Below are 12,915 nucleotides of genomic sequence, written 5' to 3'. Positions count from 1 at the left end.
ACAATTAAGGCTTATTAAATACAACACATTGTTTAAGATTAAGCTGCTGGTTTCCAAACTTTTTGGCTTTTGACCTCTCACAACAAAGCAGTGGGAAGTTGGGGCCCCTTGTCACTTTTCAGATTTCCTGTTGCAGTTGAGTTGTAGTTCCATCAAAGAGTCATTTCCACTCTAAGCTAAGTCTTATTTAAATAACCGTTCAATACCCAAAGAGGTGAAATTATCCATTATTTCCCAAAACAAAGTACATTTAAAAAAAGGTGTAGCAGAACTTAATTTTTTCTTCGTTGCTTAATCACCTTATTACCTCCCAGAGTGATCTTCTGACCCCTCTGAGGGGGCTTGGCCCCTACTTTGGGAAACACTGGACTATGTGGAATATATGAACAACACCATCATCCCAGAAATACTTCAACCCAAACACTCCCAGCTCACTGTGCCAGCCTCCACCCGTCAGTGGACACAAACTTCCTGACAGACAGGACGCAACAGGTGAGGCTGGGAAAAATCACATCCAGCACCGGACTATCAGCACTGGCGCCCCCCAGGGATGTGGGCTCTGCCCACTGCTCTTCTCCCTCTACACTAATGACTACACCTCAGAGGACCCAACTGTTAAACTCCTGAAGTTCGCAGACGACACAACGGTCATCGGCCTCATCAGGGACGGTGATGAGTCTGCGTACAGACGGGAGGCTGAACAGCCGGTCCTCTGGTGTGGTCACCTCAAAACTGTGGAGATGACAGACTTCAGGAGGAGCCCCCCAACACTGCCCCCCTCACCATACTCAACAGCAGTGTGTCTAATGTGGAGACCTTCAGGTTTCTGGGATCCACAATCTCCCAGGACCTAAAGTGGGCCTTCAACACCATCTCGAAAAAGTCCCAGCAGAGGGTGTACTTCCTGCGCCAGCTCAGGAAGTTCAACTTGCCTCAGGAGCTGGTGATTTTGTTCTACTCTACCATCATCCAGTCTGTTCTCTGCTCCTCCATCACTGTGTTGTTTGGATAGGGCACTAAACAGGACAGGAACAGACTAAAAGGTCTGCAGAGAGAATCATTGGTGCCAGCCTGCCCTCCATCCTGGACTTGTACACCTCTAGAGTCAGGAAACGGGCTGGAAAGATCACTGCAGACCCTTCACACCCTGGACACAACCTGTTACAACTCTGGTAGGCGCTACAGAGCTCTGTACGCCAAAACCACCAGACACAGGAACAGCTTCTTTCCACTGGCCGTCACTCTGATACTGCACTATTACCACCATTTGCACTATCACCTCAATTTCATTGTCATTGTTGTTGTATAGGTTTATGTTCATATACTTTTGAATATACACTTATATTTATATTGTACATAGTCGTTAAATGTTTATGCTTACCTCTGTTCTACTTTGTTGTCCTTGTTGTTTGTAATTTCTGTGTGTTGAGAGCACTGTAAAAACCGGAGTCAAATTCCTTGTATGCGTTCGTATACATGACCAATTAAGCTGAATCTGATTCTGATTCTGATGTCGGTCACAGGGACAAAATAGGCAATTCCAGTGGTGGGCCGTCAGGGCCAGCTAAGCCTTCTCTGCTGGCCTAAACAGAATCACAAAGTTATAGCTATTTTATAATTTACTATTTTTTCACAAATACACTACATGTATTATATGTTTTTTCCCATTAGCTTATTTTCTCATTGCACAGCTCCTGTCTTCCTCTGTTGCTCTGCTTCCAGCACAGCTTGTTTTAAGGAGAGCTTTTATCCAATCAGATTCAGCCCCTATGTCTCTATGTAAGGAGAGAGGCCCGATGCCCGCTAGAGAGCCTTTGCAGTTTAAGTAAATGGGGACGATATTGTTGATTGTCATAGTCTTCAACCAATCAGATCTTTAGTTTGACATGTTGGGCGTATTCTTTGACGTGCCACTGCTACCCAGGTAGCCTGGTAAGTACGTCAGCATTAACGTGCGCCGTGATTGGTCAGTGGGCCAGCGCGTGACTAATGTGAAATTTAAGGAAGCTGGCAGAAGTTAGTTGGAGATGGAGCGTTTGTTTTTTTACATCTGCAGTAACGTTACTACTGTTAATTTGTCTATCGTGTCGTTTTTATGAATAATATTTGAATGGCTCGTGCTCTTGTGTGGTGGAATGCGTGGATCCGCTGCAGTGTTGCTGGATTGATGTGTCATGCTTTGTTGTCATATGAATATATGTGACTGGTTCTTATGACTTTGTTGTTGTCATTGTGTTAATTACGTTGATTTGACTATGCATTGTCTGTTAATGACGCAGCGTCCCGTCATGCACGGATTCATGTATCTGCACCGTAGCTGTTCAACTGTAGTAGGACAGCACAGAAGGCCCAGGTATAAAATGCACGGCCGCCACTGCCATGGTGTAATGGTTAGCACTCTGGTGCTAACTATAGGTGGTTTCTGTTTTTTGTTTTTTTACTTTCCATATTTCTTTTTTACAACAATAGGATTTTGCATACATACATTTGAACGTGGTTTCCAGTTTCCAGGAATTGAAAGATATCAACACATAAAGACAATTGTTATTGAAGCAAGAAGCGAAACATAATATTTTAAATATACAATCATATGTGATATTTTCCTTCTGTAAATTGAGTTATTATGGGCAGCCTTCATTTTTGGAAGGTAATTCTAATAAAATTGTGTTGCTAATACTTCTGTAGCTCACTTTTGTCTTGCAGGACTGGCACTTGTAACAAAGTACTTTCACATCGCTGTATTGGTACTTAGTATTTGACTACTTTGACATGATGTTATGCAGATTATGTTCATCGTGTTATGATTTGAGATGGGACGGAGGCAGAGCCCTTATGTGTCCTTGTTGTATACGTTGATTGTCTATCATTATTACTGTATATGTACTGAAATGTTTGTTAACCTCCATGTGTTGTGCCTGAGTATCTCCATGAAAAAACGTTGAAGGAGTTTAGCCTCTAATTCAATTTTGCAGAAAAAAACAATATTGTGCGCCTCTTCACTCCTGCGCATGCGTGCGTTCACAGCTACAATTATAACAAATAGTGGTATGAGATACTACGAAGCAATTGTTACTACGGCTGTAGTTACTTGTTAATAAATGTGCCAACAGTAGGCTTTCTGTGAATATTCCCTCTAAGTGATTCAATATAAAAGACCACGCCAATACAAATAGAGTGAATAAACAGAGAGACAGACGCACAAGAGACAGCACGTGACGGGATAGGAGACGGGGGTGGGTGGAGTAGGGTTGACAGTAGACCAATCAGCGCACACAGAGGACTAATCCTACAGGTACCTGCAGCCTTTGTCATCGCTTGCTACTGTGTGCAAGTCCAAATCGGTCTGCGTCCTCGCGTCCTGGTAACGGAACAGGTTCAGGGCATTTAGTGTCAGCAGCCTGTTCAGCCTGAGCGTGTCACACACTGCGGGAGGACGGCAGTCATGATTCACCCCCGGACTCTCCGAGTAGATTATGACCAAACTACAGGCGTTGTATGCGTGGTCGGCTCGGAACTCAACGTGAACCTGAACAGGTAGGCTCTTATTCAACGCGTCGTCTCCCGCAGGACTCATACAGATCCATCTGGACTGTGTGTGCGCTGCAAATTGTTCGGACATTTTGGGGAGTTTATACTTACAGAGTGATAGATGTCATATTTATTCTATTATGAAAATGTTCGAGTTTTCCCCTGGAAATAGTATTTTATTGTATCCTTTGTTAATGCTGGCTTATTGCGATTTACACAGCCTAGTGTGTCTCATTCCTTATTTTAATTTGTGAAGTGGTCAACAGGCAATCAGTTAAACAGATGGCATTCAGAGCTATTTAAACAAATATATATATATATTGATGTAGGCTACTTAAAAAAAGAATAGATCCCCAATTTCATGAGACATACAGTTGGCCTACAACTATCTAAAACAGTCCTGCATAAACCCTACCTCCATGAAGTTTATGATACAGCTACAGTACAGTTTTTGTTGAAACAGTTTTAGAGAGGTGTTGAGTCAGCTTTATAATCATTTGTGCAGCTAGTTACAGTTCTGTGAACAACTCTGCCCTATTTATATCAATGAGGGTGGACTAAGTATGAAAAGCACCCCTTAGTATAGTGTAATACAACTCAACAGCAAACCAACCAAAATGATCATGAAGTAGGTAATTCCTAATAAACTGGCAACTGGGCGTATAAGAATCCCATTGTTAACCCACATCAATAGAGCTGTGGGGATGATGTCATTTGTATGCAGATCCTTAGCATTTAGTTTTGTACAGTGGAGACAGTCAACAGTCCTCTATTGTTGCTGTCAGGAGAGTCTTTGCTGTCCCAAAGAAATGTAGGCAATACGTTCTGCCAAATGCCAGCCTCCACAACACAACAGAGCCCGGCTTGATTACAGACTGGACAGAGTGGGAGACTGGCACACCCATTCTAGAGGCCTTGTCATGTAAAGTGAGCCTGTTTTTAAATCATAAAGAATGGGTTGGTCTTGAAGCCACAGGCCCCTTTCACAGCAGTCTTTGAGTAAAGACAGGTTTAATAGTATAAATAAATGATGGTCCCATTCTATTTAGTCTGTCACAGCCATTCCAGTGAGCCATGCCAACCTAAATGGAACAGGGCCAAACTTATTCCTATTAATAACACCGGTGTGTACAACTGCAATGACGTGTCCCAATTGGCTGCTGTGAAAATGGAGCTGTTGTTGCCTGTAGTCGTTCCTCCTGTACATGAGGAGATGCTGTCCTAACGCGATAGGAATGTAAGTGATGGGGGAGATAATCCACTAAAGCTAAAACGTGGTCTCGACAGTTCAAGTTGGTCAAACCAAGTGTTTTTAGTGCAAAATTCCCTTTTTGTAACTCTCGGGACAGTGTTTTCTTGCTGAGCTGCGTTAGAGGGATAGTTTTACTAAAAATGTTTTTGGAAGATAACTTGGTTTGACAAACTCAGACTGCCGACGCCTCAAGAAGGGAATTTTGTTCCTCATCACATTAAGAGATCTATTCACAGCCAGCGTGGACAGGAGGAACAATTGCCGCAACTGATACGGGCATGTGACTGCTTTATTTAGACATCGGCAATAGACCAGTGTTTCCCAACTGTGTTTCTGAGGACGTATACTTTTTTCATTGCAACCCAGTCCACGATAGGCCTCATCTATAAATCGCGAGAAGAGCGAATTTGTTCGTAAATGACCGTTCCTGACCACCTTTACTGCCATTTCTGAATCACCTTCTACTATCTTGAACAGATAAACCAGCCATTTCGAAGATATATCCGTTTGATAAATCACCACTGACACTTGGAAAACCTGAGATCTGGTGGTATGTGTGTCAGGTGTCCTCAGGCAGAATGCATGTCTCCGCATGAGACAAATTCTGAAGTGTGTTTTGTGTGAACACACATCATCCTAATTTGCTCATTTAATAAAACAGTATGTTTATAAATCACTTTGCTGTCTTCCAAGCAATAAAGAATAAAGACTAACTTTATCATGACTACAGCTGCTACTTCTTCTCTACCAGTCACACAATTTGAGCTTGTGGCTTGTCCCTATGCGTCAATTCTCTCCCACATTTGTATATCAACAAATATCTGCTCCAACACACACACACACACACACACACACACACACACACACACTGCAAGTTTAATACAGTCTCTGCCTGCTTTGTGTAAACATACATACATTCTCTTGTTCTCAGGAGCGCCCCTCCCAGCTCCAGGTTCTTCTCTGTGAAGTGCACCTACAGTGTTCAGTACAGCATCAGCTCCTCACCTCAGCAGACGTCCCACCTCTCTCCCATCCCTCTCAATGGAAACTCGGTACTGCTCATCCGCATGAGCCGTGCCAGTCAACATGAAAACGATAGCAAGGTAAAGGAGGACAGAAGTGCAAGTTTTCTGATTTCCATATGTGCTCAGGTAACAGTTCCAGGAAATGAGCCGCTTATTAATGACAAAATTCACACCCAGCAACATGATTCAAGTTAATACGAAGACAGTCAAGATGTCCTGGAAACGGTATTAAATATTTGCTTTTCAGATATTGAATATTAGTTTGATTCAGAGCCTGAAACCAAAACCAAAAATATGCGGCTTCTAAACTGAATTTGTCTGAAATCGTTGGAGGATGTTTTTTATGATTGAGAGTAGACTTTAACCTCAAAGCATTTGCAGCGTTTGCTTTTTTGCTTAATGATTTATCACTTTTCAAATAGCCAGGGGAGACATTCCCCATTCAACGGAGCTCAAGAGCTTTTTGCTTCACAATATAGTACAGCTCCTAATTTTCATTCATGCGACTTTAAGATTTCACAGTTGTCAACTGTCATTTCGTACAACTAAAGGACTTGTGCCTTCTTCTTATAAGCTGTCTGTCCGCTACTATGGGGAGAGTAAAGAGGTCTTGGGGAGAGCAGTCCTGCACCTGACAGCTGTTGGTGAGTTAAAGCGAAATAAAACAACATGCACTTTTGTTTTTTATCATAACCAATTATTTACTTAACCTTGTAACTCTGAATTGTTCTTTTGTCAGCATAATATCAACAGAGCATTAGTGGTGTGTTTAAATGCACATCAAAAATAGAAGAAGAAAAAAAATCATCAAATACACAGAAATTGTGAGTCTTGTAGTACAACAATAGCTGGATACTTTGATACTATTACTATAGTACTATTACTATCTGCAATGTCTGCAGAGGCACTCCATGATAAACAAACTGTGTCTGTCACACAGAGATCTCTCTGGATGTGGATGCTGACAGAGACGGTGTTGTGGAGAAAAACAACACTAATAAGGTGAGCTCAAAGTCTGACAACTAATGCAGGAGATATTTTCTCGTCTTTTCACTTTCTGATAAACAATAAAGTGTAACAAAGTGAATAGGGTTGTAATTCTCATCGCAGCATTTTAATCATTTTAAAGTGCCTACTGTGTACTTCAGATCTTTCTATGATTGTGTTGTTTAAACAAGCATTATTGGTTCAATATTCTCACGTATTTCATGAGTTTGATAAGTGCAAGTAACAGCGCTGAAGACAAAGATTTTCCAACAAACTCCAAAAAACAAAAATGTATGTGCGTCTGGTTTGTTGAAAACTTTTTAGGGATCCTGGAAATGGGGTCCTAATGGGCATGGAGCCATCCTATTGGTCAACTGTGACTCAGAGTGGGCTTACAGGAAGAAACCAGATCGTGAGCAGGACAGCGTCTCCAAGGTGTCAGGTAAAAGAGTACAGCCTCGTTCACCACTGACTTCTCTCTTGCTTCCCTCTGACTCATCAACTTTTTCACAACTGTCAGCGTTAAAAGTTCTCTCATGTTTGCTTTCGCAAAGTCAGCAGATTAAAGTGTTGATAGGGTAAGTAAGTTTGATAAAACTACAAACATAGAGAGCTCTGTGTGAGTGTAGAAGGTGGAGTTGATAAAGTAAGCCTCTCAAATGACTTTGCAGTAGACAAACCGGTACGGCTGAAATTTGATCACGAATCCAGGTGTTATTTCATTATGTGTGGGTGAGTGCTTCCCAGTAGTAATGATGAATGTTTAGTCTCAAGCACATTGATGTCATGTATCTGTGGCTTGTGCTTTTAAAATGACTCTTTGTGGATGAACAGATCTGAAGGACATGTCTGTCATGGTGCTGCGGACCAGAGGCCCCGCCAAGCTGCCAGAGGGCTACAAGCTCACCATGCACATCTCTCAGGGGGACGCGGAGAGTGTCAGAGTCTTCAGGTCCAGAATCTCTCAAACGAAGAACAATACACTGCGTGAGTAAAGAAGAGGGGTGAGAAAGCCCCCGAACGGATGACGTAATTCAGCTGGTTCGTCGAGGCACTGTGCTGGTTTAATCTGTTATCTATAAACCTTTTTTACTAGCGTTATTTTTTTTCTAATGAAGTAAACGAGCCTTGATTCTGCTGTTCTTACTTTAGCAGAGAAACTCTTCTACAAGTACTTTGTGAAGGACTATCCGCTGGTGCTGAGCAGTGAGGTCCTGTCCCAGGAAGTGCCTTATGTCGGAGGAGCAGCAGAGATGACCTTTTATGTGGAGGGCCTCAGGTTTCCTGACCAAGACTTCAGTGGGCTCATCCGCATCAACCTCAGTCTGCTAGAGCCCATCGCTACGGTAAGACCCGCGGCACGGCATCCACAGTGTTACACAGCTTTATTTCATCTCCTGCCATGAGTTCCTTATGCTGCTTAATTATCTCTTCAACTCAAACTGTTGATTCTCATAAAACAATATAGTTTGACGAGAAAATCTTAAATCAAGGGCCACTTGCTTTCAACCACATCTCACAGCCTTCCTTTGTTGAAAGCTCCAAACAAAGCCAGTAGATGGACTTTGAGATAAGATTTATTGAGGTCAAACTATTTCCAAGGTCAAGAATCAACTTTCACACCCAACAACAACAACATAGCTGAACTCGCCATATTTTGTGAATTAAATTGAAGTGGATTTGTTTCCTTAAAAAACAAAACAAAGGTTAGATCAGTTTTAGGTCACAGTTTTGTGATGTTAGATGAGATTTTTAGTCAAATGACATTACAAACAGGACTCTGCAGCCTCTCTCATGTTTTGACAGGGTCTACCTGAGACGCCTATTTTCACAGACACAGTCGCGCTCAGAGTGGCACCGTGGATCATGACACCCAACACCCTCCGGCCTGTCGAGGTGTTTGTCTGCAGGTAAGAGGAGACTGATGAATAATAAAGACGATGGTGACGATATATATGAGTCAACTGTATGTTACAGTGTTACACATTCCCCTTCATTTTAACTCCAAGAAAATGTAGCTTATAAAGCTTATAGATGACTTACAATTCATGTTTTCTCTTTGCGGTTTCACGTGTCATTCATGATTTTCTTTTTTAGATTAAAATCTAAATTCTATTATATTTAAAATTCCTAACTAATGCTTCTTCTTCCATTGTCATCTTGTCAGCACGTCCGATAACTACCAGTTCCTGAAAAGCATGAAGAACCTTGTTGCAAAGAGCGGGTACAAGCTTAAGATTTGCCACGAGTATATGAACAGAGGAGATCGTTGGATGCAGGTAAGAAAACCAAAATGTGTCTCGTCCTGGAGAAAAAAGAGCAACAACTGACAAAATGCGCTTCTTAGAAAAATGACGAGCCAAAAAAAAACAGTCATGTTGGAAAACACAGCAATAACAGCGTCAGCGGATTTCACATCAACCGCATCATGGGAAAGAAAACTAATCATTCACCCCGAAGTTACATCAAATATTGAAATAGAAAAGACAAAAAACATCAGTAAAGTTGTTATTCAAGAAACTCTTCTTTCAGGATGAGGTGGAGTTTGGCTACATCGACTCTCCTCATCACCGGTTTCCTGTTGTCCTGGATTCCCCTCGAAATGGAGAACTCCTGGATTTTCCATATGATGAGCTACTGGTGAGATTCAAATTTCTCATGAATGGTTTGCAGATACAAAAAGCTTTCTGAAATGGAAAAGCTCTGATTTTGACAGTACAAGGCTGTTTTATCTGCTGAAGGGGAAAAGTATTAAAGGCGTGTTGGATTTTGTGACATCACAACTACTCTTGAGGCCAATTGTGGTTCAAAATGCAACTTGCACAAAGTGTGATGAAACCTCCAGACATACACTGAAAACAAGTAGGAGATATCTTCTCATCCAACAGCTATACGTTTGAAATGTTGAGCTGTTGTCTTGAAACACGTCTGGAGGGGATCTTTAACCACCTCCATGTCCTCAGGGACCTGACTTTGGCTATGTGACGAGGGCGGCCCAGAGGAAAGACGTGAGCAGTCTGGACTCATTCGGTAATCTGGAGGTTAGTCCTCCCGTCACTGTGAATGGAAAACACTACCCCCTGGGCAGAATCATCATTGGAGTGGCCTTCCCCACGTGAGTTTGTAACAGATCCAGGGATATGTTCCTGCCGTTGTGGGGTAGCGCAGGAAACGGAGCATATGGCCGAAGACTGGTGAACTTCACTTGCGTCTCTCTCTCTCTCTCTCTCTCTCTTTCTTCAAAGGGCAACTAAAGGACGCAACATGACCAAAGTAGTTCAGGACTTCTTGTGGGCTCAGAAGGTTCAGGAGCCCATTGCCTTGTTCTCTGACTGGCTCTATGTCGGCCACGTAGATGAATTTATGACTTTTGTTCCTGCACCTGACAGAAAGGTAAATATTCCCTTTTGAACAGAAACCGCTAAACTGAAATATCTAAATAGTTCGAAGGCAGGAAGCAGCTAGCTAGGCTATGCTGTTGTGTTCTTTGTGGGATCGTATAAGCCCTGAGGACAATGAGACAGACAGTGTTATCTTTGTCTCTTGTGTTTCCGCGCACACAGGGCTTCCGGCTGCTGCTGGCCAGCCCAGACGCAGGCTACAAACTATTCAGAGGCTTACACAATGATGGACACGGACAAGCCAAACTGTTTGAGGGTAGTTCCCGTCTTTAACAATAATATCTGTAAAAAATCAACAATACAATGTGTATCTTAGCAATCAACAAAGTGGTATCATTCTTAACACACTTCCCAAAAGGTCTGGGACATGAAGAACCAGTAACAGTGGATGAGATACTTAATGATGGAGGTCTCCAAGCTGAAAATAACTACGTGCAGGTGAGTGGGATTGCGGGGTTAGACTCAAGTCCAGAAAAGATGATAAAAGACATTTTCAAACTGTGCAAATCTGGCTACCTGCTGAAGATGTCCTGTAATCAGGAGGCAACCTCCGGGTCTGAAAAGTGAAGTCAATGCGGAAATTCCTTAAACTTGCATTCTTTCTAATGGCCATGAGGAGGCAGCAACTCTGGATGCAAAAATATGTGTGAATGTATATAAGTCTATGAGAAAATGACTCTACTTCTCTCTTGATTTATTACCTCAGTAAACATTGTAAACATGAGTTTAAGGTCTCAATCTCTACTTTCAAGTCTTCTTCAATTCAGCATGATGTTCATTTAGTAAATTATGGTCCATTTACAATAAAATAGATGGTAAAGCAGGGTGCGCTTTAGAGCGTGGCTACCTTGTGATTGACAGGTCGCTACCAAATAATTAAAATATCTTGTTCAGCGTCTGGTTGTACTTAGCTCCACCCTCTCTTGTCTCGTTGCAAAAAATCAAGATGGCGACAGAAAAAAATGCCAAACTTGAGGCTTCAAAACGTCCGTCCACAAACCGTGAATACCCCCACTTTTTATAGTCTATGACTGTTATCTGCACATTATGGCAAAAAGTATGTGGACAGCCAGACGTAACACTTGTACCTTACTGTTGAATATCTCATTCCATAACTATGGGCGTTGATATGCTGCTATAGCAGCCTCTGCTCTATGTGAAGGTTCATTCACCCGGCTGCTTTGCCACTTGTATTGAAGCTCCTGACAAACAGCTCTTACGCTGACGTGTTCTCCAGAGGCAGTTTGTTTTCTTTTACACGCCACGTGCTCCAGCACTCGACGGCCTTGTTCTATGAGCTCGTTTTCTCTCCTAGATGTTTGCACTTCACTGTAACAGGACGTATAATTTAACCCGGCAAATCTAGCAGGTAAGACATCCTGGAAAGCATCCTGTGACAAAGAGCCACGTTGAAAGCTACTGAGCACTTCATGTTTTCCTGCATGAGTGCCTTTCAGCAATGGGTGTGACTGTGGCAGCTGAACCTACTAATAAGCAGGCGCATCCACATACATTTGGCCACAGTTTACTTTTTGTTTGCAGCAAAAGTAGCCTGAGCAATGATTAACTGGAGCACTAGTACACGACATACTGTTACATTTTACTGTTTGTTCTGCTTGTACTGCTTGTTTGTAGATATAATGACAAATAATAAAACACCTATGCCATATTACGATATCCAAAAACTAAGATGATATCTAGTCTGGTATCAGGATATTGATATGATATTGATATGCTCTCTCACAGAGCTGCGTCGACTGGAACAGAGATGTGCTGAAGAGAGAGCTGGGCCTGGACGACCAGGACATCATCGACCTGCCTATCCTCTTCAAGTTAGTGGTGCAGGATGAGGAGACCGAGTACAGAGCGGTGGCTTACTACCCTGACATGGTGTGTTCTGGCGTAATGCTTTACTGAGATCATTTTCAAATTTGAGAGGCATCAAAGCACTCCAGTAAGTAAATCTGGGAGTTTCATGATGCGTCGCATCTGTTTTTACAGGTGAACATGATTGTCTTGGGGAAAAACCTGGGCATCCCGAAGCCCTTTGGGCCCAAGGTGAATGGGCGCTGTGCCCTGGAGGCCGAGATGTGCTCCTTGATGGAGGGCCTGGGCCTCAGCTGCACGTTCATCGACGACTTCGCCTCCTACCACAAACTGCTCGGAGAGGTGCACTGTGGCTCCAACGTCCGCAGGGAAGCATTCGACTTCAAGTGGTGGAACGTGGAGATGTGAATGAGAACTGAACAGTGGGTGGAGATGGGTTAGAGAGGCTTTCAAAATACTAGATCGTTTAATAAAACAACCGCACCGTGACTTCATTTAAGGTTAGAAGTAGGGCTGGGCGGTATACCGGTTCAACCGGTTTTAATTTCCTGTACGATATGAATTTTTCATATACCGTCATACATAAATGTATGTTGGTACATACAGGGTGATAAGAAGCTGTACATGGAGGGGCTTAGGACCCAGGGGAATGTAGGTGAAGGAAACAGGAAGTGACGGAACGGAAGACACGCCACACAAACAGCTGTTCACCGCTCGCTGGCCGGTTGACCGGCAGGTTCTTTTCGGCGTTAATTAATTAATGCTTTAACGCGAAAAAAAAATACTGTGATATACCGTGAAACCGCCAGAATCTTACAAAATACCGTGATATGCATTTTTGGTCATACCGCCCAGCCCTAGTTAGAAGAGATATTTTTCTTGTCAAAGCCTTACG

At 42.7% G+C, this 12,915-nt stretch overlaps 1 protein-coding gene across 1 annotated transcript; it reads left to right on the top strand.

Moving 5' to 3' along the window:
* The first annotated feature begins 3,442 nt into the window (after positions 1-3,442).
* Positions 3,443-12,428, top strand: padi2 (peptidyl arginine deiminase, type II). Its single transcript, XM_076096998.1, has 16 exons — positions 3,443-3,534; positions 5,712-5,883; positions 6,380-6,449; positions 6,746-6,807; positions 7,117-7,234; positions 7,627-7,779; positions 7,945-8,138; positions 8,599-8,702; positions 8,960-9,071; positions 9,325-9,432; positions 9,756-9,907; positions 10,038-10,185; positions 10,356-10,449; positions 10,552-10,631; positions 11,940-12,083; positions 12,195-12,428. The coding sequence occupies exons 1-16, from the start codon at positions 3,443-3,445 to the stop codon at positions 12,426-12,428; spliced, it is 2,037 nt and encodes a 678-aa protein (XP_075953113.1).
* The last annotated feature ends 487 nt before the right edge of the window (positions 12,429-12,915 follow it).

This window comes from Anarhichas minor, unplaced genomic scaffold (genome assembly GCF_050575085.1).
Source record: "Anarhichas minor isolate MPS153535 unplaced genomic scaffold, ASM5057508v1 ptg000023l, whole genome shotgun sequence".
Lineage (NCBI taxonomy): Eukaryota > Metazoa > Chordata > Actinopteri > Perciformes > Anarhichadidae > Anarhichas > Anarhichas minor.
This window is presented reverse-complemented; position numbering and strand designations above follow the sequence as displayed.

Coding starts and splice junctions, on each gene's coding strand:
- padi2 (XM_076096998.1), top strand. CDS start 3,443: ATGATTCACCCCCGGACTCTCCGAGTAGATTATGACCAAACTACAGGC. Junction 9,072..9,324: donor GAGGAGATCGTTGGATGCAG/GTAAGAAAACCA, acceptor CTCTTCTTTCAG/GATGAGGTGGAGTTTGGCTA. Junction 12,084..12,194: donor TGGCTTACTACCCTGACATG/GTGTGTTCTGGC, acceptor CTGTTTTTACAG/GTGAACATGATTGTCTTGGG.